General features: G+C 39.1%; 1 protein-coding gene across 2 annotated transcripts; it reads right to left on the bottom strand.

Moving 5' to 3' along the window:
- Window positions 1-478: 478 nt before the first annotated feature.
- On the bottom strand, window positions 479-24,643 carry LOC139449341 (MAU2 chromatid cohesion factor homolog). 2 transcript variants are annotated; one of them, XM_071230698.1, is made up of 18 exons: window positions 24,407-24,643; window positions 24,256-24,273; window positions 21,384-21,449; window positions 21,036-21,131; window positions 17,493-17,615; window positions 16,740-16,895; window positions 16,261-16,336; window positions 15,717-15,802; window positions 14,261-14,351; window positions 13,776-13,879; window positions 13,217-13,294; window positions 11,552-11,617; window positions 10,513-10,640; window positions 10,231-10,308; window positions 9,516-9,627; window positions 7,285-7,375; window positions 6,838-6,965; window positions 479-5,317 (listed from the first exon to the last, which is right to left on the bottom strand). In XM_071230698.1, the coding sequence occupies exons 1-18, from the start codon at window positions 24,641-24,643 to the stop codon at window positions 5,252-5,254; spliced, it is 1,800 nt and encodes a 599-aa protein (XP_071086799.1). In that variant the 3' UTR covers window positions 479-5,251. The 2 variants fall into 2 exon arrangements, with proteins under 2 accessions (XP_071086799.1, XP_071086881.1); XM_071230780.1 differs by having other exon boundaries at window positions 15,717-15,790.
- Between the last annotated feature and the right edge of the window lie 989 nt (window positions 24,644-25,632).

The raw sequence follows: 25,632 nt of genomic DNA, 5'->3' as shown, positions 1-25,632 counted from the left end.
TTAGGCACTTTTCCTTAAGGTTCCAATCATACATATCTTCACATTTAGTTTCTTTAAAACTCTCAAACCTCAGTAAACATCTACGTTGGCATGGGCAGAGTCCTGATTTTATGAACACTTCATTCCTACCAGATCATTGTGAAAAGCACTTTGCTGGAAAAATGGATTTTGCTTTGTGACGGTATTACAGCTTCGGCCAAGTAGCATAGGAGTAATAGTAGGCATTTGACACATAGGACAACCTCTAGACGAGAGTCCATCGATGGAAGGCAATACTAGTTCTCTGAACATGTCTTGTAATTGCCCGAGTCCTCCACTTGCAAACATTCTAGTATATGGTTGTGTATGTATTTACCTTTATAAAAACACTTGATTGATCTTGTAATTTATTACATCATAAACATGTCTTGTCAATGTTGGAGCCTGTACAAAACCCATAAAAAAACGACAAACACCTGCTTAGTTTTTATGTTTTTATAAACTTGATTTGATTGTAAAATACATAAAAATGACGTATTTACAAAGCACTCCTACGTGTACATCAACCTACATGTATTGTAGTGACGTTCAATGAGGTGAGTGAAACAAGAGAGAAAATAACAGTAATCAGCAAGCTCCATGATCATACCAGAAACAAGTCATTTCCACATCCCTCCTTTGCACTTCATTTGGTCAACTGGCTGTTCTCACAGAAACGTACATGATCTCTCAGTCAGTAAGCTGTCAGAAACTTCAACAAGTCACAGAGCAGTATCATCCACAGACACCAACTTGTCCACCTGAACCTACACGATGACATAAATGTAATGGATTCCTCATGATTTCCTGCAATGGGGTTGTCAGTTTGTTGTTTAAGCAACAAAAGTCCAACTATGTAACTGGGCCCTGAAGATCAAATCTGGACCACATAAACCAGTGATTGATATTATGAGCCATGCCCCAAGCTGTTGGACTAGGTGACACACAATCAGCCAAGCTGCCTCATATGTCAAGCACACCAAGTCGGTTGCTGGTGACCAACTGTAACCCTGTCTATTGTTAGCATAAAAAGTTAAAGGCCTGCTTGGTTAAATGTTGTCTCACTTGTAATCCATTATACCTCTATCACAGTGGGCGAAAATCAGTCGAAAGTGTTAGCCCTATCTCAATCTGACACCTAATCCATGCTGAGTGTCTTTAGTCTTCTCTTTCAACAAAGAGTCTGGCCTAACTTGAACTTGATCTAAAAGGTTGACATTGATGTTTTTGTTTTGATACTGGCCACAAGGTTGTTCTCCTACATTACTGCCCTGTGTCTGATCCATCTTAACATGTCCTCAATGTGAAAATGTCCCATAGAGTTGTTATTCTATTGAAGAAATTCATCATGATTGAATAGCAAACAAAGACATAGAAACACAGCAGAACAGTTAACATGTAGAAATAAATGTATCGCCTCAATTCATGCATATCTCTGGTACATAGATCATATATTTTTTATTTCTAAACAAAAAGATATTCAGTGTGGGTTTATCTGAACGGTTTCTGTTCCGAAAAGTGTTTGTCTCAGAACTGTAACTCATACCAACAAGTAGGCTACAATGATCATATTGTCAAGATGACTTTGAGGAACAGGTTTCGGACAGAATTAACATACCGCCTAGAACTTCATGCAAACTAACATCATTTCATGATTATTCTTACATTTTTGCAGTTTTACTTTCAATCATTTAAAGTAATTAAGCTGGCAGTTATGAGAGGTCTATCTAATACAGGTGGTACTCAGTATTTCCAGATATCCTTTCCCATAGTTAGTCAAGATATAGTAATTGTTTGTATTAATCAATAAAATTCTATAATCATGTTTAAATTAATACCAGTTACCTTAAATTAAGCGATCTAACCATTCTAGTATACAAATAGCTGCACATAATTAACAACTTCTGAATCTTTGCAAAGAAATCATGTTCTATATACCTTTAATACTTTTAGTGATAATCCCCTACCAAATAATTTTGAATCACGTTTTGTTTGACATACAATGTTTCACTTATGTTTGTCCAAAGCAGCAGACTGAAGCAGAAGCATACAAGACACATGGTTTGATGAACTGTCCCATACTCTGTCAAGTACATTCAAGTTCAACATTGCTTAGAAAAATATTTCAGTCCTATCACAATGCTCAGCTCAGGAGACGGCTGTATACATTTATCACTCAGATGAAACCCACTAGCATAGTTATGGTGCTGACAGACCTAACATCTGGACTTTAGCTTTAAGGCTTAGATAAGCAGCTCCTGGTCAGGTTAAGGGAAGCAACTCTGTTGAGTGAGTGGCAATCATGCCCTGTCACCTAAAATGATTTATTGGCCAAAATGATATTACAAGGCAATATGATTATGATTTTCTGTTGGTTTGTTGTGTAACGTTGTACTCAATATTCTATCTATGACATGGCCTGTAATCGACATTTTGAGGAACAATCCAGGTCATTGGGGCATGATGATATGCAATCAACCAAGTCACCACGCCTCACCTTCCTATCCATAAAGTACTGGGACCTATTCTAACCCAAAATCTCCAGTATACAGGAGGTCACTGTTGCAATAATTATCAGTAAATTAGAGGTAATATTTTAATGTCTGACATATCTGTGCCTTGCAGGTAGGAACAGTCATTCATTGAATCAGGTCCTGTATGACATCACATACAAAACATACTTTCGATTTCATTTCAATGATGTGAGAATATCTTGATATTTAGGATAAAGAATGACACAAATTAACACACACTTTTCCTGGTATGACATGAAACACAGCCATAAAAATATTGACTTTAGGATGAAACAGAAAGTAACAATGACAATGGGTATTGATAATCACAACATAAAGACAAGACATACAGGATAATGACCATGTACATTGGTTCGACATAAACCTCGACAGCAAGGGGATCCATCACAGATTGGTACTAACTCCCTCAGTGGTATCAACCTTCTCTCTCCACCGACAAGGCGCCATAGCTGTGTCAGACTAGGGCGTACCAGCATATATCATTAACACACATTGTGGATTGGTGTGAAGGAAAATAGTGTCATATCTAAAAATATATATATGAGTGATTTAGCTATGTTGAAAACCTTGAAATACAGCACTAATATCATTTAATGGCTATGAAAGGCAAACATAACATCGTTCCACCTCGATGTGATAATTGATATGAAATAGAAGAGACATTTTCAGTTTAAGGATTATGGTTAAAAAGAACCACAGCTATAATTATGAATGTGTTCACTGTACATAAAGTAAAACCTTTCCAACATCTTGAATCCTTGTTTAAACCTCAGAAAGCAATACTTAGTTATCACTGATAAAGTATACGCCCATGAAAATATTATTCCCAGAACCTGCAAAGAGTTATTCATGGCATCAAGCTGATAATGAGAACATCTGGATACAACTTTACAAAATGTGAAACGGATTATACATAGAAGGGACAAAGTCTTTTATCACATGATGAATGAAAACAGGCCATGGCAAGAGTAACGGTGCCTTGCCACGTCCTCGCATGGATAAACTTTACATGATAAATGTATGTTGCAGTTAATGTTGTTAGATGAATAATCAGGTCAGGCTGTAATGCTATTTCTCTTCCATGCCTGCTTCTCCTAATTATGTTACATTCCATGACTTTAAAAGTTTATTCTGTGAAACCCAGCACATGGTAGTACCAAATTACAATCATCAAGTAAACCAATTTCACAAAGGGACACAATGCCTTTGTGTAATACACCGGTTTAAAAATTATGATCCATTCACTTAAGTATATACTCAATCAGAACTTCATTGATTAAATTAATAAATCCACTTTAAGTGTATAATAATATTATGTATACCATTAAAATTGCTTTGTTTCATATGAACCTAACCTTGTAGCCAGACTTTTACATAAACAATAGGAAATGATATTATTATCCTGTACTTGCCTACGCCAAATGTTTTTTAGTCTACTCATGCAAACTTTGCTCTTATCATAATATAAGTGGAGTTTACTAGAGAGAACAGAATTTTACTAGACTGGGGCTTAAGTCGCAGACTCATAAATTAGTGATGGGTTACTGTAAGACTTGGTCACACTGTGACTGACAGGATGATGATTTCAACGTTCATGATGCAGATGCAATTGGCACAAAAAAAGTCAGTATATTTACACGTAAGGTACTGATAGAATTCATTAGTTGAGTCTCTTTTCAGAGTGAAGAATGTCGTAGAATCAACATTAACACAAGCATATTACATGTTCAACTATATAACAGGTTTTGAATCTGACTTTATGTTAAAAACAAAATAATTCACTGCTCTATATAAAACTGTTTAGCATCGTCTTATTTATTGCATGTCAAGCCATATCATAGGGCTGAAAAAATAAAGGTATCAAACACTATTTTGTTACACTGAAGTGAAATTACTTGTGTTGTAATATAAAATCTACTACCGTTTAAATGGGGTCAAATAAAATGTTCTAGGATAAGATCATTTTCTCTCAGCACTTCTGCATATAATGTAAAACTAAAACAGTTATCTGTAAAATGTAAAGTGAGACTGAAATAAACTGCAGTCAACATATAGGATGAACACAGGCATTACTAGCAGCTAACAGGACAAATCAAGTGTGCACGTCGCATAACAGTGTTCAAACTCAGTCACCGTAGATGTAGGATAAATGTCTCAGTCCCTTCCGAGGAATATGAATATGGCAGAAATATCTGCATTAGAGACGTTGCTAACCATGATATCGATTGATGACAAGAACAATAGCAAAGGGACCTGCCCTTCCTCCTGATGGGTATCTCAACTTTGAGTCCACAAATGTGGCAGCTCTGCTGGTGTTGTGACTCATCCTGCCCTCCGAAACATCTCCAATTGTGAGCAAGAGGTTTGACTATTCCCTGACATCATGTTCCGATAACAACTCATGTCAGTCAAGCTCTGTAGATCTTGTCCTGAGGGGGTAAGGAACTGCCTCGTACCACAACACTTGCTGTTGCTCTGTGCTTGGATTCTCAGGAGAGCCCAAACCAGAAACAAGAACAATGTTCGTTCAGGTTTCCTTGTTGCTGCCATGATGTGTTTTAACACATTTCAAAGGACCCTCATGGTTGCTTGCAGTTGGCTCCACTGTAGCCATGGCAACCACAGACAGGGGGGCCTGAAGCCCAGGTCCATATATTCTATACACAGCCAGGTCATTTGGACCCCACCTGAGTCAGCTTTCACAACATAGAGCTGGACGCCACTGATGTACTACACAAGTGAAACGGGCACTGACCATCTGTCCACTGAAATGCAGAAAAAATATCACACTAAATGTCAGGGAAAAAAAAGAAACACAAGTGTAGTCCCTAATGCATCTTTTTGAGTGAATGAATTTAATATGAGTATGAGGGATCCTCATTTTTTAATACATTTTGAAAGGTACTGAATAACTTTGATATTCTTATACTAAGAACTTACCGAAAACTTTGCCTTGAAAAATGTTACATGAAATGCGCGGGGTGGGGGTGTCAACAGAATATGATACAGTCCTAAGACCAATTTCCCTCCCCTCCCATGATAAAAAACTGATACCTAACTTGATACAAATATTTCCTGTCCACTGTATGCTAACATAATACAAGCCATGAGACAGTTACACTCGTTGAACTAGTTACAAAAGGGCATTGGATTAAGTTAAAAGGAAGTACTTTCTTGTCACATATTTTATATTATGGACATTCTTTATTTGTGGGTATACCTTAATATTAACATAATTTTCCAAAATGGTTAAAAAGAGACCCCCACGCGAACCATTAATAACAGGTGACAATGCAATCCAACAATGTCAAAACAAACATCAAAACAATGTCACATCCCTACATCCTAATTGCAAACTTGAGATTAATTCCTGGCTACCATCAGGGAAGCTCAGAATATAGACTTTATGAGGCCCCCATCAGACCAAGGGGATTGTTATATCATTGACATGAAATGTGAAGAGTTTCAAAAAGTTTGCTCTGAATTCCTTGTTTATTTTCTTGATTGAAGTTTACCTGATGTCTGATTGCATACTGAAAATCTTGAAATTAATGCATTTCCAAATTAATACGACTGCTGACCCCTCGCAAAACATGTGACTCAAAATCAATGCAACTCCCCCCCCCCCCCCCCCCCCCCCCACTCCATCCCCAGTGGAATATCAATACCTTAATCCAATCAAACAGCAAATAGTACTGCTTATTACCACTAGTAAAACACTTCTGTAATAACAAACAGTGTTTTCATAAAAAACAACAACAGTTCACTGAATGGAGTGGCTAGTGATGCCTAGTTTGACATAAGTGGGTAGAACTCTTGACCTCTGCAGTGATAACTCACCGGACATCTATTGTGTAATTCCTATTCTTTAATTGACATTGTTATGTACTTGTCACAACTGCTGCTCAATAAACCAGGTTTGTGTATATATTCAAGTTGGTATTTCCATTATCCGTCTTATTGCTGATAGTCCTTTTTGAGGCATAAATGCAAAGTTTCATTAATGTGAACAAAGACCACTTGCATTTCTCACTTTTAATTCACGCTCGCGTTAATTTAAAGATTTACAGTGTAACAGGTAAGAAACTTCCTGGATGAAGTTCAATGATAATTCAGCTTGTGATGAACTGTATGTCCTAAAGGCCCATTCCTATATTCTAGCCACCCCAATTAAACAGATCCTCGATCTATCTCTGTCAACTGTTTATGATCTCAAATGCTGTCCTTGCCAATCTGATCGGTGGTAACACATGGTACAGAAAGCAGGGAGTGGATCGAGTCTGACCTGTATGAGTCCATGTTCCGACATCTGTGAGGACTGAAAGTGGTCTTTGAGGAGGGACTGTGAGAAGCTCGAGTGCATCCGGAACTCTTCTGCCTCGTTATGAGAGTCCCCACACATACGATAAAGGTCTGAAAACGACACAGCAAAGATATCATGTATGAAGATATTTGCGAGTAAACATTTCAGAGGTTATACCTGTATCATGATGTCAGCTTGATGTGGGAGAAAGTTTGATGTGATGGAGATAGTAACCACTTCCCACGCACACAGTGGTATTGAGCTGACAGGGTTACTCAAGGTTTCGGGCATGCCTAAGGGATGTAACTCTGTACAGCAAGAAAATATTTGGAAAAATGGAAGCGAGCCTATCATCCCCTATCATCATGTTCATGAAGTTTGAAGTTTGTACAATTAATCTTCAACTTAAAGAGAATTTACCATGTTTACCTTTCAAGAGAGATGACGCCCACAGCTGAACATGAACGTCAGGTATTTTCCCAGCAAGCTGCATTGCAGGTGTTACCATGTTCATTGCTTCCTGGAAATCAGACATGTGCAATGAGAAAACAGAGTTTAAAGTTAAAGTTAACAAATGTCTACAGTTTCTCTCTGCCAACACTGCAAGTAAAGTCAATTCATAGTTTAGACAAAAGTGACAAAATAAGTGCATTAGCGTCTTGTGTGAAGTGAACAGGAAGGGTGTCAGTCAAGTGTAAGCACTGACCCTGCCTGTAGGGGTAAAAGTGACAGCTCGGACCCTGTCTGTAGGGTACAAGTGTGAGCATTGACCCTGCCTGTAGGGTACAAGTGTGAGCATTGACCCTGCATGTAGGGGTAAAAGTGTGAGCATTGACCCTGCCTGTAGGGTACAAGTGTGTGCATTGACCCTGCCTGTAGGGGTACAAGTGTGAGCATTGACCCTGCCTGTAGGGGTACAAGTGTAAGCACTGACCCTGCCTGTAGGGGTACAAGTTTGAGCATTGACACTGCCTGAAGGGTACAAGTGTGAGCATTGACCCTGCCTGTAGGGTACAAGTGTGAGCATTGACCCTGCCTGTAGGGGTACAAGTGTGAGCACTGACCCTGTCTGTAGGGTACATGTGTAAGCACTGACCCTGCCTGTAGGGTACAAGTGAGAGCTCTGACCCTTCCTGTAGGGGTACAAGTGTGAGCTCTGACCCCGCCTGTAGGGTACAAGTGTGAGCTCTGACCCTTCCTGTAGGGGTACAAGTGTGAGCTCTGACCCTGCCTATAGGGTACAAGTGTGAGCTCTGATCCTGCCTGTAGGGTACAAGTGTGAGCTCTGATCCTGCCTGAAGGGTACAAGTGAGAGCTCTGACCCTGCCTGTAGGGTACAAGTGAGAGCAATGACCCTTCCTGTAGGGGGCCAAGTGTGAGCTCTGACCCCGCCTATAGGGGTACAAGTGTGAGCTCTGACCCTGCCTGAAGGGTGCAAGTAAGAGCTCTGACCCTGACTGTAGGTGTGCAAGTGTGAGCTCTGACCCTGACTTTAGGTGTGCAAGTGTGAGCTCTGACCCCGCCTATAGGGGTACAAGTGTGAGCTCTGACCCTGCCTGAAGGGTGCAAGTAAGAGCTCTGACCTGCCTATTGGGGTACAAGTGTGAGCTCTGACCCTGCCTGAAGGGTGCAAGTAAGAGCTCTGACCCTGACTGTAGGTGTGCAAGTGTGAGCTCTGACCCTGACTTTAGGTGTGCAAGTGTGAGCTCTGACCCCGCCTATAGGGGTACAAGTGTGAGCTCTGACCCTGCCTGGAGGGTGCAAGTAAGAGCTCTGACCCTGACTGTAGGGTGCAAGTGTGAGCACTGATCCTGCCTGTAGGGGTGCCAGCACTGACCCTGCCTGTAGTGGTGCAAGCACTGACCCTGCCTGTAGGGGTGCCAGCACCGACCCTGCCTGTAGTGGTGCAAGCACTGGCCCTGCCTGTAGTGGTGCAAGCACTGGCCCTGCCTGTAGTGGGGCAAGCACTGACCCTGCCTGTAGTGGTGCCAGCACTGACCCTGCCTGTAGTGGTGCAAGCACTGGCCCTGCCTGTAGTGGGGCAAGCACTGACCCTGCCTGTAGTGGTGCAAGCACTGACCCTGCCTGTAGGGGTGCCAGCACCGACCCTGCCTGTAGTGGTGCAAGCACTGGCCCTGCCTGTAGTGGTGCAAGCACTGGCCCTGCCTGTAGTGGGGCAAGCACTGACCCTGCCTGTAGTGGTGCCAGCACTGACCCTGCCTGTAGTGGTGCAAGCACTGGCCCTGCCTGTAGTGGGGCAAGCACTGACCCTGCCTGTAGTGGTGCAAGCACTGGCCCTGCCTGTAGTGGTGCAAGCACTGGCCCTGCCTGTAGGGGGGCAAGCACTGACCCTGCCTGTAGGGGTGCCAGCACTGACCCTGCCTGTAGTGGTGCAAGCACTGACCCAGCTTATGGGGAGGGGTACATGGAGACTGCTGTCAAGGAGGCATTCTCAAGCAGTTATCCATCAATACTATCGGCTCTTAATCATAATGACCACAAAATCCATGACACATAAGCGTTTTAACAGCTAAACACTTGACCTGGTTGTCATAATTTGTAACCATGTTAACAGTAAGATGTTCACATGTTAGACTACTGGATCAATATCTGTGACATATACAGATCAACAGTGCTTACAAACCAACCAAACTACGTACTCTGTTGTTTCCTAATGAAAGAAATATGTGCCCCAGGAGTACGAGTGAACACGACGTTAATCTGTTCAAATCTTCTGCGTTGGACATCTTCAATGTTTCCCTGAGGTAGCGCCTGCAACACAATGTCACCTTCAATAAGGCATCAGTCTAATATCAAAGTCATCTTTCTTCTCATAATCATGCATGCAATTCGTAATTTCATGACATGAAAAGATGTGTAGATGTCCTACACATTTTGCTGTTTATTGTCCACACTAGCAATAACACAAGAATGATTATCTGATGGTTTAAGATAAAGGATGGGTATTGGAGGTTTAAAGTGTATCACAATATTTTGCGATGGACAAGGACATATTATCACGATATATTGTATAATTCTAAATTTTGAATTAAGAAACAATCTGATACACTATGATATGAATTGAAGTTCATAAATGGAACAAAACAAGATGAACAGATCACCCAATATATCGAGCATGAAGAAATGCTATTGTGATACGAATCGTGGAAAGAATTCACCTCAATTTACCAATAAAACTAATACTACTGCACACCCTTATTTAAGATAGAAACTGTATTCTATCCCATACTGACATACCAGCTCCCTCACCAGTCTACTAAGTGTGAGTGGATGAATGTTGCATAATGCCACATCAACAATTTGACAGCATCTTTTAGGAATCTAGAATAGGGAAGGATGCCACCTGACACTTACTTTGCTTCATTGTATCTTGCTTGGAAAAATGCTTGTAAACCCTGGACATAATATGCTGCTGCCTTTAAACTATGTGATCTGGAAGGAAATGTTTCACAAGAGATGAGTGCCCATGCTTAAGATGGTAATAATGAAGAACAATCTCAATAGTTTCAATGTTCTATAAACTTAACCAAAGTAACTTACAAATTACAAACCTTGACCAAAAGTTATGAAAGAAGATAAAGATTGACTTTTCTCTTGAAAAAGATTTTACGTGTATTCATATGAGGAGTCACTCACCCTGATTCCAACTTCTCAGGATCTATACTTTCTAACAATCCCACTAGTTCTGTTTGTCGATTTGTTCGTAGGTATACAATTGCAAGATTTAAATTTACAAAACTCTTTAGGTCTGATACTGTAGTTAACTGAAAAGAAAACAAACAATGTTCATCTAACCAGATAATAAGAAACATAAAATTAGGAAACAACAATTGAGTTGCATGAGGCCTCATGGCACAGCTGGGAGTATTACAACTGTTTAGTTTCCATCTTTATAAATGATAGTTTAGTGCTGTGTCCTTCCCATATATAGAGGAAAAGTTACATCTAACAAACATCAACCTATAAACAACACTAAGAGTTGAAAAATGAACTGAAAACTGATGCCTAAAGTTGTGATATTGCTGAGCCCAAAAGATATATTAATAACAGTTTTGTGGCAAGATGAAATTGGGTTTAACATTAAATTCAATATTATTTCACTGAAATATCAACATGCATTAACATGTGTGTGTCTGCCTATATTAGTCCAGACTTATGCTGGTTTCATAGTGCTATCCCACTGAGATTCCCTGCCACAGTTTTACCATGAATACCCATTGAGACACATTATACTGATAACGAATTAGTCCAGTCCTTGTTTATCCCCTCAGTATGAGTGAGTGAGTGAGTGAGTGAGTGAGTGAGTGAGTGAGTGAGTTGGGTTTAACGCCACTTTTAACAGTATTGCAGTTATATCACGGCGTGTCAGCTTAATGTGGGAGGAAAGCCCGAAGTGATGCAGGTCTGAGACGTTTACCACTTCGGTGAAACCCACGAGCAAGGGTATGGTGCTGACAAACCTAAAAACATAATCAGGGCGACCCGGGATTCGAACCCACAATCATAGGTTTCTGGCCTGCCCAAAGAGACGCAACTCTGCACAGCGAATCGCGGCGCCTTAGACGACTGGGCCACCCGTGCCCCCCCACTCAGTATGAAGAAGATGATTACTTTTTCATTTGTGAAAGAGCAACATGTGTAATATTGTCAGTGCTACACGGTGAGAGTGGCTTACCTTGGATGCGGTTTTGAACTGAGCCTCAGCTGCTTCCATACAGTTCATGGACATTGCATACAAACCCTGAAAACAACCCAGGCACAATCAGCAGAACGCAAAGATACAGAAGTCTTGTTGATCCCTCAATTAATGCTTCAATTAATAAGCAGCACACATCCTTTATAATCCAGTGAATCAAATCTCCATTCTGGAATGACAAATACCCTAGACACAATCGCCACGATTCCATCATAGTTCAAATGACACAGCCTCACAAATAGACCAATCAAATGACACTGTTCTTTCATTATTGAAACAAGGGGTGACATCACCTGTACCCAACTCAACGTTTGTGTGCCACTGCAAATATAAGGCAAACACCTCTGCAGCAAAAGGACATCCCTTCCCTTGTCTTAAGTACTCTAGAAAACATCTTTTCCAGCTAAACAATTATGACACAGAAATGTGGGTCCAGTACTCACATCTTCCCAACGCAAGGGAGTTAACTGAGTACAAAAGTCTGGTGTCCACCCTTGCCAAATTTGGCTGGAATTCTGGAGTTACATTTTGGCTGGACAAATGAGTCTATGTATAGTCCAATCAAAATCGTGGAACAAACTTGACATCTGGTTTGTAAACAACATGGATTTCAAAGTGCAGACTTTGGTCGACTGCAGGTTTTGCAAAGCATGTGTACTGCGAACTGGGCATCAACATACATTTTCCAAATCTTTTCATGTTTCTAAAAACGATGCTCAAATGATTTGATGCGATTTGCATCTTACTACACTATAGATCTTGATTATTTATCAGATCATCTTGACTGGGCGTCACCATTTTATTTGAAAGTGATCTGAGATGTGGAATTTGATTGGGAAGGGTCATAACTCGTAATAGCCACTGGTGGCGCTATGATTGTGCCACGAAATTTCAACCTATTTTGGCATGGGTGGAAACTGGACTTTCATAGTCAGTTAACTCCTTTGCCTCAGGAAGATGTACAAACAAATATAGAGAATGGATGCAGAAAACAAAATTACTGCGTACCATGGGACGCACAATTATATTTGTAGTACCTTCAGCACAACAAGGGCAGTTAAGAGTGTCTGTTATTTCATCCATCATTCATGGCCCCAGTCCACATGATGTTTAATTCATGGAAGGCTCTAAAGTAATTATCTAAACGTATAGTACACTACACTATTTCATTACTTTACAGGACATTCATAGTGCCTGCATGGACCCTTAAAATAGATTTGTACATAAAGGTAGAAAACCTACATAACACACTCCCGACTTAATCAAATATATCAAGGGCTCGATTGGACAAGGCAATGATTAACACTAATTATCAATGAAAATCTATGCTGAACTTGCAGTCAGACGTTGCATTTTGATTGGACATTGATTTTAATCACATGAGTGAGAGAAAGTCTGCGCTAAATTAGTGATACAAGAGAGAGCACTGGTGACATCACTTCTGAAATGAAGCTGTTGTCGTGAATGGGTCCAAGGACTACATACATCATACCAGAATGGAGACATAATACACTGCACAAATAAGCATGTGAAACCAGGGTTGATACAGGGTTAACATTATTTATTGGACATGGCTAAATTCAAGCGCATTCCAAATCTGTGCAAACTGTCGCACAAGATAGGAGTACTTAGTGTGCAACTCACCAGTAACGTGTGAATCTGTGCCCCGTGTGTTGTAAATAACCGTGGTTGCTGCTGACAAACATGACACGCCTGGAATATCTGGAGGAAGCAAAACCAGTATAAGTAACAGAGTTGGAAAAGATGACAAAAATATGTTTTATTATGATCTAGGTAATTTTCCTCTCAATATACAACCATATCAAGATGACCTGTAAATAACTCAGCGATTGCCTGTCAAACCAGTGGTTAATGACATGAGCACACTGACTGCCCAATTCTTATTTTAGTCAGATCAGTTTGGTGGTCAGTTAACACTTAACACTGCACTCCGCAATATTCCAGCTATATGACACAGCCTGCAATTAATCAAGTCTGGGTCAGACAATCCAGTGACTATATGTTGCGAGCAATGATCAACATCCTTGGGATACGATGCGAGCCATCAACCAAGGCACTAAGTCTGAAAACCCGATCAATTCGCCACTTTTCTTTTTAACCTATTCTAACTCGGAATCCCAATGGGAGAATGGCATCCATTTTGTAGTCCCAAAACTTTCGCCGGGAACTGAAATAGACTCACTTCCTGGATTGCCATGGACTTGTTGCCCATGATGAGACGGCACATGACGATGTGTTCTAGCAGCATAAGCTGGAACGATGATAACAGCGGATGGCAGTCAAGCACTGAAACAGAGGATATACATGTAGCACCAACATATGCAAGCATCAACATCTCAAGCATGTCATGACGTTCACTGATACACAAAGGCCAATAACACTTAAGTACTCTTGCCGCAGACAGCCAAATTCTGGCAAGATCATTCCAGATACTGAATTACAAATGGAATACCATATAATACCTCAAGATAATTATGCTGAATATTGGTCCTCACTTAAGAACTATGAAATTCTTATCACAGCTTAGTCAGTGTTACCTTTAAAATTCATGTCAATCTATACAGAGACTTATTGAAAATTCTAATTCAAAAGAAGTCAGCTTGACTTGGGAACCAAGATTCATTTAATGATAAACAATCTTATTGTCGACTGAAAGTGATGACTTACTCTTCAGTTTCTCAATCTGCATGAGTGCCTTATCTGTGTACTTCTGTGCCTTGTCCATGTAGCCTGCCTGCATCGAGTGCATCACAGTCACCTGGAATAACAGCACATGGAAACATTCTGCTGCTGGAGACCAAACACACAAAGTACACACAATTTATGGATAACAACTTCTATAATTCTGTAAAGGCGACTTTTCGGTATAGATCCTTATACCATTGTCAAGCAAGACTGAAGTCCTGCTTGACAACGGTATAAGGATCTATACCGAAACATCGTCTTTGAAACTGAAGTCTTGCTTGACAACGGTATAAGGATCTATACCAAAATGTCGCCTTTGAAACTGAAGTCTTGCTTGACAATGGTGTAAGGATCTATACCGAAATGTCGCCTTTGAAACTGAAGTCTTGCTTGACAACGGTATAAGGATCTATACCGAAACGTCACCTTTGAAACCAAAGTCTTTGAAACTGAAGTCTTGCTTGACAACAGTATAAGGATCTATACTGAAACGTCACCTTTACCGTATTTAAGATGTTGTTATCCAAAAATTGTAACTACTTTGTCATTCATCAACTTCTAAGTAATGCCTATCAAACAATTCACCAAACACACACTTGGGAAGTATCAAGTAGACTTTCACATCGCATCCTAAGTGATGACAATTTACAGAAATAAAACAGCTAGCTTCTAACATGATGTCAACAAAGTATGGTTACATTTGTCTTTGAGAATATTCAAACACACACTCCAGCTTGAAAACTGTGTAAGAATATACATCAAAACATAGCTAAATGCAACAAACCAGAAATTGCTGTCCATAATGTTGTATGTTTACTTAAATATTCAAAGCGCATCAAGACTGAGGGCCCCAAAATGGGTTCAATTGTTGTACCTGTGGGAAAGCTGTTTGAGTTCAAGGGTAAGAAACAAATGTCTCTAGGACACCCATGTCCCATTTGTGAACAATTCCCAGAGCCCTGCTCCACACAACCCTTGACATAACAATGTACTAGAACCCTAAAACCACCATGACAAGCATCAAAGTAGATCCAGCATTCGGTCACATATGGAGTCCTTTGTCATAAATTGTACATATATAATATAATGATACCAATCTCATTGAAACCAGATCTTTTTCTGCAATATGATAGCTCTCAGGATGTCTGACAAATCCTTCCCTCCTCAGGGCACACACAATACGGGAGCAAAAGATCTGATTCTAAGGAAATTGGTGAGTGTGTTGGATTTAATGCCTCTTTGAACAGTATTCCAGTAATATCATGTCAGTCTGATGTGGAAGAAAATCCCAAAGTGACACAGGTTTTAGACATTTACCACTTTGGTGAAACCAATGAACACGGATATGGTAGTTAAAAACCTAGACATAATTGAGGCGAACTGTGATTCACACCCACGATCATAGGTTTGTGGTCAAAGATAGGTGAGGACTACTTACCAGGTACACCAGCACACACATGTGTTCCTTAGGCAGCCACTGGAACAAGTCCACTGGGTTCCCGGACAGGGGCTCTGAAAGTAGAACTGCAATATAGATTGTACAATCATGGTCAAAAAACAATTGGTCATGGTATACAGTGGTATGGGTCAAGTATTAACCTAACACTAGGAGTGAAAGTTGCACAGTTACATGCATTTCTTAATGTACATTTTTACATTTCACTGAATAAGTAATCCCGTTAAGGATGCCATTCCTGTTAAGTCAAGAAGAGTTCCGACATATGTCATAATACATTCTCTTCCTAGGTTAGATATTAATTCATATTTGTAATAGGCTGTAAAAATTATCTGTCAGAGTTGCGATTTACCCAATATTTAAGTACACAGGAAATGTACTCGTTTTTCCTGAATCTTACCAGTCTCAGAGTAAAGGAAGCTGTTATTTTTTAACCCTGATTTCCATTTACAAATATGAAAGAATGAGAGGGACAGCCATATTTTCAGTTAGCCATAATGTAAATAATTTGAAGTTGTATTCTCACCATCATCCGTGTGTATCTGTGTTATTGTCTGGATACTCTGCTGCAGCTGCTTCAGTGCTGGCTTCACACTTTTCACCTGACAATGAAGCAAAATACCAACATTGGAATTTTCAACTACAGTAAACTACGGTCACAATGAACTCAAAGGGACCACTACTTTTAGTTTGTGATAACCGTAGTTCATTACACCCATGTTCATGTCTACAGCATACATACAGCAAATGGACAGGACCAAAAACAGATTGTTATATCCGTCAGTTCTTTATAAGAGTGTTCGACTGTGTTTTCTGTATCAATGCATGACCAGAAAAAGCTCCAGAAATCATTTTGAACATGGTCAAACATTAAGCAAGGGTCTATTACTACTTGTGCTGTTGTTGGATCATCCGACATAAAGTTTCAGCTTGAAGTGAAGCAACTCAGCCATGTTCTTCCATGAATAAGAGTCAATATCAAAGATATATTCACTAAGGCCTTACCTGTCCCGACATGAGATAGTGACACACTTGCAGAACCAGGAAGAAGACTTTCAGAGATTCCTTGTGTATGGGTGATCCCTGGTATGTTTCAATGAGACCAGACACCATGGAGAGACACTCATCAACATCCTTCATCTTCTTATCAATCAGCAGAAGCTATAAAGAAAACAGTACCTTTCTGTATTATCAGTTTCTTCAAAGTTACACACACACAGACATCTATGAAGGCAGTGTGCAGAGATGATGGATGAGGTGAGGTGAGGTGAAATAGGGTTTAATGTCGCGTCCAAGATTATTGCACTTATATAGCGACGTGCATGTACATGTGTGTGTTTGTGTGGCTGCTTGTACTAGTCCGGACTGATGCCGATTTATAGTGCTAGCCCACTGAGATACCATGTCACAGTTCCGTCTTTTTTAAATACCAGTCCAGGGGACTACAGGAAACCTTATTTCACAAGTCATCCAAGCTATTGACATTTCCACACACCTGCCCTCATATGCACTGGGTGAGTGAGTGAGTAAGTATGGTTTTACACCGCTTTTAGCAATATTCCAGCAATATCACGGCGGGGGACACCAGAAATGGGCTTCACACATTGTACCCATGTCGCAATGCGAACCCGGGTCTTCAGCGTGACGAGCGAACGCTTTAACCACTAGGCTACCGGATCGCCCCTCAATGAGGACTACCATCAATAACATAGTCTTGATGGAGTGGACAAGTGTGAATTTTTAAATCCAGAAACTTACCATGCCCTTGCTAAGGAGGAACAGCATCCGTGTGTAGTCTGACTGAGCTGTTCGTGCAAACTCTGCCCCGACTCCAAGCAGTCCACAGGCAGATAAGAAATCCTTCTCTATGGCAAAGATTTGCTGAAAAACAGAAGAACCAGATTAGGACTGATTCTGATGAACAAAGACCAGTCTGTTGACTCAGCTAACGTGATTATGTCAGTTGACATCATATTCTGTTCATGAGTGTTAAAGGATGATTGCCATGCCTCAAATGCTAACTAGACCAAAAGAAAATTTACGGGACCTGGGCTAAGGACTAATGGCCAATGTTACTGACTGAAAGACGGGAATGAGATGTGTTTGTTACCAGAGTAGGCTCGTGACAGCTTGTGATTTCTGACTTACAAAAAGATTTCAATACATGGTTACAAAGTGTTTAAAAAGTACACAAACTCATCAGCAGGATCAGTATGAACTTAATGTATCCTCCTGAAAAAAACATTTCTAAATGAACAATTTGAGAATCATAATAATAAGGATTGAAGATTGATATCAAGGTAACACGTTAATTATTAATTAGGGGACGGATACATATCATGTTTTCAACAGGGGCATACTTCTTATGTACACACAGTAAAACATTTAGAAAATTTGAATTACCATTACTAGACACTACTGAAATTCACAAAATGCAAGGTATGACTTTTAATTCTCCAGCTATGATCATTGTTCATTGATGTCATCATAAATGAATAAATGTTGTTTCAAGTTGCAGTCTGTAACATTCCAGCATGAGTTTCTAAAAAGGTAAAAATACCTTTTATACTTATCCTGACTCATACCATTTGCTTATCTCTTCTTATTGCCCAAAGGCAGTGGAAACTTTCTGTGCTGTTCCCAGAGAACAGAAAAACATCTCACCCTAACGCGTTCCTCTAACATCCAGGTGCACCGGAACCATGTGACAAACCCGTCCGACTAATCACTCTACAATTTCAAATCCTATTTCGGCCACTATTACATCGGAGAGTAGGGACAGCTGGGTGGGTGCTTCAGCGCATGAGTCAGGATAAGCATAAATGATACTTTTACCCTAAAAAAAATGTTACCTTATCCTGACTCATACCCCTGGTAATCCAGGATATGTAATCCAACTTACAAAACACTTTGAACATTTAGAAGATTTATGCATAAAGCCAGAACTTTGCCAAGGGACAAGTCTTTAATGTCTTCTTATCCTAGAATGGACAAGAGTGCTAGGATATGAAATTGTCCATCTGGCTGTCCAGGTAACTGGTTCTTCACTATGAGGGCACATGGGTCAATGCATGTCAAACCTAGTACAACTGAAGTCGATCGCATGTATTTTTGACATTCTGGCTACGGTAGCTAGTCCCAAGATTAAAAAGGTCTTTTATGTCAGACGTTCATAGTCAGCTTGTTCTGGTGGTCTCGTAAACATCAGTAGTTAAGATGTTGCAAGACTATGTTTAGATACCAAGCTGGGGCTCTAAACCTTTTCTTTTGATCTTTAAGTTTGTAGGCTTTCAGTTGAGGAACTTTTGTTGAGTTTTTCTTCCTGTTTGTCATTGTTAAGACAGAGCTGATGGCTTCCTAAGGTCAAAACTTTGAGGTTCCTTGTGCTCCTGCGATGCCACAAGAAATCCAACACATGAAGTGAAGTAGCTTTTGCTGCTGTGAAAACTTTTGTTCTCGCCAACTGGTAAAATCACTATCACTTGTCGTCATACAAGTCAAGTTTTCTCTACTTATATGTTTTTGTAATATGCACCATATATGAAGCTCTAAAAGATCCAGTCTTGGATGAACTTATTTGAGTGTGGATGAAGGAGCAGATTTGTCCAGATAAGGAGCTAAAGAGTTGGTTTTCCTGCCATTGTGACTAGCTCCAGGAACCATGTTCTCACTGGCCAATAATGTGCGACCAAAAGCAGTTGAAGGGTCTTCGAATGAGTGAGTGAGTTGGGTTTAATGCCATTTTTAACTGTATTCCAGTTATATCGCGGCGAGTCAGCTTAATGTGGGAGGAAAGCCAGAAGTGATGCAGGTCTCAGACTTACCACTTCAGTGAAACCCAAAAAAACCCAGCTGTGTAGAAGGGGGTGCGCATTATAAACGGATTAATGAGTTTTGATGTTTTTTCCCCCATGGTAAGACATTACCATGAGCATTAACACCGGAAATACCATGTCAACTAATCCATACTGAAGTTCGCAAATTATTCATGTAATTACACTGTCTGGCTATAAAAAGTGTTCTTTGTATATCTGGACTTATGTTTGTAACTTATTTCATTAATTTTATTCAAAATTCCTTTTAATATTGTTTTAATTAATTTCGGCGAAATCTTGTGTGAAGCGATCAGAAGATCGCACAACTCTCCGTTATTAACAGCAACCACGGTCAGATTACTGCTATTGACGCCTTGAAACGAACTTAAGTTGACAGAGAATGGATACATATATCATAAATGCCATACTTTGATTCGTTTAAAGTCATATTTGTTTTTGTTGGACGATTCTATGTCAACACCTAATTTTCGCGATCACGCGATCATATTCACGGAGCTTTGACGGTGACTGGTTCCATGTAAAAAATAATACCCGGCAGTAGCGATCAGCTGCTTCGCTTAGGGTTGTTATTATTTTAAATATGTTTAGTAAAAGCTGCATCTAAATTAACATGGTATTGAAATATATTATTCCTGATAAAAAAAGTTTCAGATATAACTTTTGCCGATCCTTGCATTAAAATACTGTAAAGTCATATCATTGGGTGTGTCTTGACCAAATCACCGGTAGATTCCAAGAAAACGTGTGTACAGCTGATTGCTATGTCCGGCTAAATTTACGAGAAAATACACAAGGAAATCTTAATCCCTGGATATAAAACATTGCCTAGCTTCCTCTCCACAACGTATATATATTCTGAAAATTCTTCATCTTCAAGAGAAGAGCAAAAATCGCAACAAACTTCAGCAGTACAATGGTGATGAATGCATGTAGGAAGGATAGGACAGAGATCACAATCTGAGATACGATGGTGACATTGAATACATGTTTTCACTGTGAAAACAGGGTGAATTATGGGAAAAGGGTAACAGTTATTGCAAAATCCAAAAAATAATCGATGAACCAAAAATTAATGAGAGAAAATAAGTGATGAGTCAGACATGTTGGTCACATGGTTCCGGTGCACCTGCATGTGAGATGGAGTGTGTGGGAGATGTTTTCCTGTTCTTTCACAGGACAGGAAGTTTCCACTACCTCTAGCAATAAGAGACAAGCAATTGGTGTGAGTCAGGACAAGGTAAAACTATATCATGGTGCCCTTTAAATATTTGAGTCTGAACTGGGGAAAACCAGTGGATGAAAACATATTCCACCATCCATGACACTTGGGTCATAATGTCACGCAACCAGCCAAGTCACAGAACCCAGCCACCAATCCCTTATTAGTCGTGTATCAAAACATGCACGAGGTAGTGGGGACCTATTCTAACCAGGTATCATACAAGGTAAATACTGTTGTACACACCGCCAACTGGAACAGAAGCCGACAATGCCAATAAGGAGCCTGCTGGGACATCTCAATGGCCCGATGTAGGATTGGTTTGGCCAGCTGAACCTGGTTCTTAAACAAATATAAAAAAAATATTTAAAAATCCAAAGTCAGTTTCAGCCATTTGAAATACATCACAGAGCAGACAACATAAATATAAGACAAAATATGCCACTTTGTAATTGTACTTGAACATATATTGGGGTACTATTAATACATATCCTTGATATTTTGAATCTTGTGTGTCATTTGAACAAATTCTTGTAACAATGCTAATATATGACTCAAAGCTAAGAGAAAACAACACAAAGGTATGTGGTTTACCTGCTGTTCATAGAGCTGAGACAGGATACTGGCTGACTCAAACAGGACATCATCATTTGCAGATAGCTGGGATGGTTAAGGTTACAACAAACAGACAAATAGTTTAAACATTTAAGTATTAAGTACTTAAGTGTGCCCAAAACCTCAACATTAAAATTGCAATGGGTAATCAAACATTTCACTCACTGAACTAAAAACATTTTCTCACACATTCTTCATGTTCTCACCACTGCTAATACGAAACATCCCTGGTTGCAGAATACCAAAAAATGTTAAGAGATCGTACTTCTTGTTTCCCTGCCTGACGCTCTGCATTAAGGGGCTAAAACAAGAACTGAAGTGCAATAATCTTGAACATAACATTAAACCCCATTTCACCTCACCTCATTTTATTTACAGCGCAAAGAGCACTTATTGGTGTCAGTCGTTTCATCCTTCAATATATGACCACTGTCCACATGATCATTAGTTCATTTCAGGCTCTAAAGTAATTATATAAACGCACAGTACACTACACCATTTCATTACTTCAAAGGACCCTCATATAGCTTGCAAGGACCCTTAAATTTAATTTTTGGGGGTCCTCTGGACCCCCACCTTTGTAAGTCAAGGTAAAACCCTGACTACGGCATAATGTATGCTTGTCTTTGTACTGAAATATGAAGATTGATTGACAAATCAATTCTTCTGACAGTATTGATTTCTGCCCACGTGTCATCAGTTGATCGCTGTGAGGCAAGTTTAGTTTTTTACACTATGTGACGAACTTTAAATCATACAATAACTAATATCTAATAACAAATGCTCAAATTAGTATCCATTGCATAAATAGTGATGGCAACAGTTATTACAGATGCATTGCAACTCATAGCTTTCCGACACCGCTGTCACACAGCTGAGCACTGCAGCACAGTAATATTAAGTGGAGACATCATATGAAATCATAACATTTATAACCCCAACCTGTAAAATTCAATACTTTAATAATCATGATAATGTGTGTGTGTTTTCTATTATCTAAATGTTCATAAATAAAATACCAGGTCCACATGTTGCACGTAACATGATGCTATCCTACCCTTTCAATCAGTATTAAAACATTGGTTCTTCCAATTTCTCAATGTAGCATTTACCATGCCTCCTCAAATAATTCTCACCCATACACAAGTAACTACTAGAACTTAGCCCTATACATTTATATGTTGGCAGGTTAGCCAGGTTTGTTTTCTTTTGGACATTTAGCATTTGATTTGCATCCATACCTGATAGGTAATAAGTGATGGAATGATATTGAACTTAATTATTGGATCTACTTTCATTCAGGTATTAATTTTCAAATTTGCATATCTGAGGCAGCCAAAATAGGGGGAAAGTATTACTTTGTCTAAAAGTGAGAATTTTCTTAAAACATTCTTTTTTTCTTAACAGGCTATTTAACACAGTTATTTGGTATTGCATCCAATACAACAATGTAAACCTCATTATTATAAGTCTTTTCCTTTTTATTATGTTTTGATGTCCTTTTGTAATGGGGTGCAAATTACATGTATAACCCACGATGAAGACAAATGCAAAAACATAAATACAGTGGTAGAATTATCAGTTGCGGCATATATAATTCATAATTTTCAAACAAACTACAATCTGTACATGATTTATGTACAAAACTTATCTACTACCCACTGAGGTATTTAATAAAATAATCAGACTGTACATTTAGTTGACAAAAACAACAATGACATAATGTTTGTTCAGTTAAGTATCTAATCTTACAAGCTGACCAAGCTTCAACTGGATTATCACATGATTATAGGCAGTGATTTGGTCTAATCATGTTAACTTTGTATTAAAACTATATGTTCAAGTTGACTCGTTCCCATTTCATAAATGGAACTTGTGTGCATAAATGAATACTTCTGCATATTCACAGAAAACAATGCAGAATTAGTTAACAATAACTGCAACTCTCATCGACTAATCTTAAACTGTTCTACTCAATTAAACAGGGAAAAAAATTAAAATAATTCTCCAACTTTTTCTGGTTTTATCATTGTCACAATGAATTGAAATTAATTAAACTCTAAACTAATACTGACAAGACAATATATTAAATTAATAAACTTAATCCTTGTTCCAGAAAACTTCAAAACACAAGAGTTCAATCAGGCTAATGCAAAATTGCATTACAGCAATTGGTTTCAAATGACTTTTAAACAAAATCATTTTTGAGAACCTTGATGAGAGTAAAAGATTTCAGACAGTTACTGGTAAAAGTGCTGAATATGCATTTTCCTCATCACATGATCTTTCATATTCAAAACAAATGTACTGTCATCAATTTTTAACTTAACTCTTAGTTGTACATGTTACTTATTGATACAAGTATTCAGGAAGTTCAACATGTAAATGATGTATGACCAATAGGCCTAAACATTTAACCCATATCATGGAAAATGCAGACCAGTATATTAATCATCACATGTAAACAGTTCTCAAGTAAAATTATTACTTATTTTGAAATATTCTGTTTTTTAACAAGGTAACTTCACAATTACTCAGAATCAATGTCATTCAGAAGTAGGAAATCAAGATAACACAACTTTAATGGATATAGGTCACATGATCAAAACAAAGCAGTCAGCTGTCAGAACATAAGAAACCCTAGTCTTGTCCTCTTTTGACACGATCACATGATGAATACACTGTGGGACACATGACTGTACATGTCAACTACATAATGTCATTGCAAACGTTGTCATTGTAGTATGCCAACATAAAGGCCTAGCTGACGTGATAATGTTAGTTTACACAATGTGCACCTGTTCCATGCTTGGCTTCTCTAACATTGGCATGCCACATTTCAGAAGGATACCGATGACGACACGCTCCACTGAAAATAAAAGTAAAACGAAATTATTATCGTAAAGTGCTTATATTATCAAAATACACATATGTGGCTACAAAATACACTACAAAAAATGCCTTGATCGCTCTAAGAAAGTGACAAAAATACTTGAACATACCGCCTTTTCCAAATGTGCCCGGGCTGCGTCGATGTTTTTTGTGTGGGTCAGTAAAATATTGCCGAGTTGGAGGTGCGTACGAGCTTCGATTTGTGGCGGAGGCTTGAAAGTAAAGATCGACTGAAGACAGTGTATGCAAAGTCGGATGTTTGGTGGGTTAGAAGTCCTGAAATTTTCTGCAAAACCAAGGAGGGCTGTGTACCAAGGTTGCTCATTAGAAGTCGACGCCATTTTCATTCCTTCCCGCTGGACTTAATCCGCGAAGATAATGTCAATATTTTGTCTCCAAATTCAATCCAAACTCCCCAAAACATTGAACAAAAATCAATTGTTATTTTCCCAGTCACATATGCACCCCGAATATAATAAATATTAAATTCAATCAATTATTTGGGAACAAAGGCGTAAGTGCGGAGCAAATCGACTAGAGTAGTATACAAATTGTGGAATGATGTGTTCACGAAACGAAATTCTCACGCACTTGCAGCAGCTTGAAAGGGCCGACTGAAATCAAAACCATTATTTTCTCATCGCGTATTCTGATGAATGTGTATTTAAATTTGTGATGTTAATGCAAAATCGTGCTTTTAGCCGTACAATTGTCAACTGTGTTATATTCAGTGGTCATAGTGCCGATCTATATATTGCAATTCTCTTTGAAATGATTTGAGAAATTAAACTCCTACTGTTTTGGTAACAACTCGAGTCAATTTGTGTGATTTTTCATTTTAATCAATAAACAAATACATATGTCCAAAATAATTATGCAGCTAAGTCTTTTGTCTGTCTTCCTTTCAAGTAAATCGGAACTTATAAAATTACTGTTAACAAGTATAGCGGTATCTTACAAAAGGAGGGAACTAGGCTGGGGCAAATAGCCAGCAATAGCATGTTTCATTCAAATCCTTAAAAAACACACTTTTTGTCAATCTAGCAGTTATATGGAAGTTTTGGTGCTCAGTGTCCAGTCTATTTCCGCGTGGTTCTGATTTTATAACCCTGTCTCGTATGAAATCAAGGTGTTATTTAATTGTAAAAGTCATTGTCGATTAATCAAGATAATAAGCCATGTTTGCGGGCAGGTAGAATGTTGATTGTATGACCTGATTCAGGCCTGCTTTGACTGGTGATGACTCGAGCGTAGTGGCCCTAATTACACAAAGGCTGTGATTTACAAGACAACTCATTACAATTTACATGTACTGGAAATAATTATAATTTACCCG

The sequence above is a fragment of the Haliotis cracherodii genome, unplaced genomic scaffold (genome assembly GCF_022045235.1).
Source record: "Haliotis cracherodii isolate W230 unplaced genomic scaffold, xgHalCrac1.p SCAF_1, whole genome shotgun sequence".
In the NCBI taxonomy this organism is placed as follows: Eukaryota; Metazoa; Mollusca; class Gastropoda; order Lepetellida; family Haliotidae; genus Haliotis; species Haliotis cracherodii.
Note: the sequence above shows the minus strand (reverse complement) of the source record. Positions and strands in the feature narration are given on the sequence as shown.

Bases quoted from the DNA above. Each gene is read 5' to 3' on its own strand.
- LOC139449341 (XM_071230698.1), bottom strand. From the start codon at position 24,643: ATGAAAATGGCGTCGACTTCTAATGAGCAACCTTGGTACACAGCCCTC. The intron at 13,295-13,775 runs GTGAGTCTATTT...TGCTTCCTCCAG, and splicing joins AGTCCATGGCAATCCAGGAA to ATATTCCAGGCGTGTCATGT. The intron at 9,628-10,230 runs GTAAGTGTCAGG...ATTGTGTTGCAG, and splicing joins GCAAGATACAATGAAGCAAA to GCGCTACCTCAGGGAAACAT.